Consider the following 4657-nt stretch of genomic DNA (forward strand, 5'->3'; position numbering starts at 1 on the left):
TTAATTGGCACCAAGGATCCCATTATTGTGGTGCCTGGAGGAGCCGTCAAACGATCGTCGCACGCGAGCAGCCATCGGTTCATCATCATCAGGAGGAAGCGTTGTGTACACCACGAGCGGCATCCTCACGGTATGCGTCGCATCCCTCCATACGATGTACCCAGAAATGAATTGCTGCGATATAGCTCCACCACGGACCGTAACGGTAAAGGACTTCGTCTCCCCAACAGAAGAGAAGGAAAGGAGCGAAGGGGTGACGCTGACCGTCAAAGGATATGGCGCAGCCCAAGAGGCGTAGTACGTCGAGTTCGGCGCTCCCACGTTGGTCACCGTCCGAGGAAAGACCCCTAGAATTCTCTGCCCATCAATCACAGATAGCGCAAAGGATGGGTAGTTGAGGCCCCATGCATTCCCGATGGTGGTGGTGTTCGGGCAAGTGCTCGAGTCACCGGTGACCAGCCTAAGAGTGCTCGTGTTGTAGCCCTGCTTGCAGAGGAAGTCGACGTAATCTTTCTCGGATGCATCAAAGATCAATCCTGGAGTCAGAGCCTTTCTCGGGTCGATCTGGCCTGCGCCGTAGGCAAACTCGGCATCTGCGTTCTTCCTTGGATCCATGACAGTCGCTGCAAACCATGATATTAGTCATCTTCAGGTGAAATCGAACTTATGAAACGCAAAGAAAAGCTCCATTTTCTTGATCCCGTTTGCTTTACCAGTTGTCATGAGAGCAGACTTGATGGCAGCAGGCGACCACCCGGGGTGTGCCGATTTGATGTAGGCAGCAGCGCCGCTAACGTGAGGACAAGACATGGACGTGCCGGAGATCACATTATACTTCACTCTCAGTGGGTCGTCTTCGGAGACCGAAGGTGGCGCCACCGGAGACCAGGCAGCGAGAATATCTACGCCAGGTGCAGTCAGATCGGGCTGTCGATATTGCCAGTTATTCAGAATCTCATGACAGTACTAATGGGGATAGAGGAATGAATTCAAATGAAGCAAGGAACGGGTGGTACCTTGAGCATGTCGGGGACGACTGTATTGGGTCCTCTAGATGAGAACGAGACCACAGTTGGAGCCATGACATCTTCAATTGTCTCGCCCATCAAGATTGTTGCAAAAGGATTGCTGACATGGGATTGAGCTCGTGTGTTCAGTAAAACAGGAGCAGCTAATTAGCATCAGAGAAAATGAGATCATTGATTTGCTGCAATCCTCTTACGTACCTAGTGGACTGGATGTATGCCAATATTTGCGCACCATCTTCTACGCTGATCACAGTTGCAGGTAATGGGTAAGAGAAGGCCAAGTCGGAGTACTCCGAGTCGCTCATGATGACTCCAAGACCATGGGCCATCAAGACACCAGAACCATCCGAAATGCTGTCGCAAAGCACTATCTTGTGCTCTGTTTTGTAGGAATTCAGACTACCAGGAAAGCAATGCTTGGAGATATCACCTGATGCACCTGCTGAGATGTTTGGAGCACCTCCCCCATATATCAATGAATACGTGCCCACGAGCGCGAATCGATTAATGGAGTTTCCCTACATGTTGGGATCATATTAAGCAAGATAAGCTAGTAACTTTTAGATTTTAAATCTATAAAATAGGATCCAGTACTCACAATGAAGATCTGTCCATTGCCGAGGGCAACTTTGGCTATAAATTTCCTGTCGATGGAGCTCGCGGCAACAGTGATTGTCCAAGGAGCGACATTAGTCACTGTTCGTGGGTCAGGACCAGAATTGCCTGCAGAATTGGCTGTTAAGATGCCATTCTTCATCGCATGGAACGACCCGATGGCTATGGGATCGCGGAAGAAAGGACGAGGGGGTCCTCCGAGGGAGACGGACAGTATGTCAACTCCATCAGCAATGGCATCATCAAATGCAGCCAAGATGTCAGCTGATGCACATCCAAAGCTCCAGCACACTTTGTACATTGCAATCCTTGCTTTTGGTACTCCACCTCTTGCAGTGCCAAATGCCAGGCCAAAGTAGCTAGTGTCGGGCACCAGTGCTCCTGCAGCAGTGGAGGAAGTGTGTGTGCCATGTCCCTCAGAGTCTCTCGGGGATTTGAAGTCCGTGCTGGCGTAGATACCTTCACTATTGTAGTACCTTCCTCCAATGATCTTGCTGTTGCAGGGAATCGTTCAGAAGTAATGAAGTGGTTAGATGCTTGCACCTAGGGTCATATTTTCTGCCTCTTAACAATGGACAGAGAAGAAAGAGGGATTACTTGTTGCAAGTGAAGTTTGAGCCTTGACAGATCCCTTTCCATTTGGCAGGTGGGGGACCCATGTCCTTATCACTGAAACTATCAGACTCCGGCCAAATTCCTGAAAATTCAGATGCATGATCTTCAGATTAAATTCTTAGATCTACGTGGTGGGATGTATGGATTAGAATTTTAGGAGATGAAAAAGGATCCAAGTGCATAAAATGGCCATCATGAAGAAAGGATTGAAGATGGAAGAAGAATAGGTGCATATGAGGAATGGGTTGCATATGGTATGTTCGATATACTTCAATCATGTATTTAGATTGGAGTGATGTTTATTTGTTATTGGCTGTTGAAATGATATTTTGATTGAATTTGAGTAACCGAGAGGGCAGAGCCAGTGTGTGGTGCGGCCAAGCCAATTACGTTGATATATACCTGTGTCAAGCAGTCCAACGATGACATCTCCTTCACTAGGAAAGCGTACAGTTCCACCAAGCGTAAGACCCATGAAATCCCATGACTTCGTGGTATGAAGCTTGAGTATGGTATTTGGAAGAACAGAGACCACTCCATCCATCTCTGCGGTCACATATAGAAATGAGTAAGGGAACGAGAACATTTAACCTAATCAAATGATGCATGTCTTATTGCTTAGTAATTCTTACCCTGAATCCTTGTAGCTTCTTTGTCAGTCAACCTAGCAGCAAATCCATTGAAGCTTCTCCCATAACTGTACACAAGAGACTCTTTGGCACCAGAAGAACTGCAGTTAGGGGACCACCATAACTTGTTAGCATATTTAGGATAACACCTCTCTTAATGCTGCCCAATAAATTAGAATTTATTTAACAAAAAGCTAGAATTTAAAGTGTCTATTATTTTTTGGTTTTCCAAATGAATGATGCTATATTTTAATTACTAAGCTATGAGACCATGAGTTGAACCATATGAAAAGGTAAAGACTCATTATAACAAACTTTATTCTTGAGCTATTATCAGCAATACATACTTTTGCTACATGTTAAGTACATCTATTGTTCTGAGATCTCATTGGGAAAAATCATGAAAGACAAGAAATGCATTGCTAATGTACACATAAAAACTATAGATCAATGAAATAGCTAAGCATTACAAACTTAGTTAATATCCCTAAATAACCATGATATATAATATGGTGAAAATATCTTTATAATATAATTTAATATGGAGATAATAACATTAAAATTTATAGATAAAAAGCATATAATCTTTATTTCACACTTTTTAATTTGATTTTCTGTTTAGGTAAGGGATATGATCTTGACAGCTGTGATTTTATCAAGTATTCCAATGGATCATTACCTCCACAAAATTATACAAGACATTGCATGAAATGAAAGCCAGAAAAGGTTTACTTGAAGAACTATGAATAATAGCATCTCTCCTATAAATATTATATTTTCTGGGTATTTATAGGCTTTTGGTTGGGTCTTGCTTACATAATAAGAAAAAATTTTGAAGCAACTGCACCAAGAAGAGTGATTGTGTTGTTATCTATTCATTTATAATAAAAAGTCTTTAAATCAATTGAGATCACATGTATCCTTTCACTAGTATTTAGACTAGGAAATAGATGAATAATTTTTTCATGCTATTAAGCTTTTTCATTTTTTGTGTATGTGTGCATGGAGTATGTCGCATGCGACCAGGATAGTCCTATCATATTATCACAATATTATTCTTTAGTGAGTCCAATCCAGTTGTCCCCCTATTAACAACATGTACGGTTTTCAACTAGTAGAAGAGATGAACAAGCTTCATAACTTTTTAGGAATATGTTTGGGATATTTGAACCAATTTAAAAACAATTTGGCGCAATGTAACCTTGCAAGCTAATTTCTTATCAGCACAGACTATTGGATAACTACAACTAGCCAAACTATATGTAGTGACCTTCCAAGGGCAGCTTCTAGGATGGAGTGATGCATTGACTTGGCAGCAAACCCACCCTTAGGCTTTTCCCCCATGTACACAATGTGGACCTGCACCCAGCTCAGTTAATAAATTAAAAAACTCCTTGCGAACTCATACTGAAAATAGGGAAAGAGAAATACCAAAAAAAAAAAAAAGAAGATTACCTTTCTTTCCTCAGTGCAATGACAACATATCAGAAAGGATGCAACTACAAGCGTATAAAGAAGGAAAAATGGCTTCGTGGCCATTGATAGGAGTCCTAAAACACTCGGAACGCTTCCCTGAACAGATTCGATTCAACCACAGATGCCCCATTGGCATGGAGATCTGAGCTATTTATAAGCCAGCCCATTCACGTCTTCCAATCAATGACTCTTTGCCCTCTCCGTTGACAACTAGATAATGAGCATCACTTGGCTACCTCCGCCACCAAATAGATGAGAACAATCACCAGTATCAAACCTCTTCTCATTGTCCTC

At 42.7% G+C, this 4657-nt stretch overlaps 1 protein-coding gene across 1 annotated transcript; it reads right to left on the reverse strand.

Annotated features, from left to right (window-relative positions):
• LOC120104675 (cucumisin-like) lies at window positions 1-4426 on the reverse strand. Its single transcript, XM_089929945.1, has 10 exons — window positions 4343-4426; window positions 4158-4246; window positions 2891-2988; window positions 2661-2804; window positions 2241-2340; window positions 1627-2137; window positions 1227-1546; window positions 1017-1128; window positions 714-927; window positions 1-623 (listed from the first exon to the last, which is right to left on the reverse strand). Exons 1-10 carry the CDS (start codon window positions 4424-4426, stop codon window positions 1-3), a joined length of 2295 nt encoding a protein of 764 aa, XP_089786071.1.
• Between the last annotated feature and the right edge of the window lie 231 nt (window positions 4427-4657).

This window comes from Phoenix dactylifera, chromosome 3 (genome assembly GCF_051530095.1).
Source record: "Phoenix dactylifera cultivar Ajwa chromosome 3, Ajwa_hap1_PhDact_Kaust_v1.1, whole genome shotgun sequence".
Classification (NCBI taxonomy): domain Eukaryota; kingdom Viridiplantae; phylum Streptophyta; class Magnoliopsida; order Arecales; family Arecaceae; genus Phoenix; species Phoenix dactylifera.

What these genes read in the sequence shown, in the direction of transcription:
- LOC120104675 (XM_089929945.1), bottom strand. Translation starts at nt 4,426, where the DNA reads ATGGCCACGAAGCCATTTTTCCTTCTTTATACGCTTGTAGTTGCATCC. An exon ending in ATTGCACTGAGGAAAGAAAG is followed by an intron (nt 4,247 to 4,342) that starts GTAATCTTCTTT and finishes AGCTGGGTGCAG; the next exon opens with GTCCACATTGTGTACATGGG. An exon ending in AGAAGCTACAAGGATTCAGG is followed by an intron (nt 2,805 to 2,890) that starts GTAAGAATTACT and finishes ATGTGACCGCAG; the next exon opens with AGATGGATGGAGTGGTCTCT.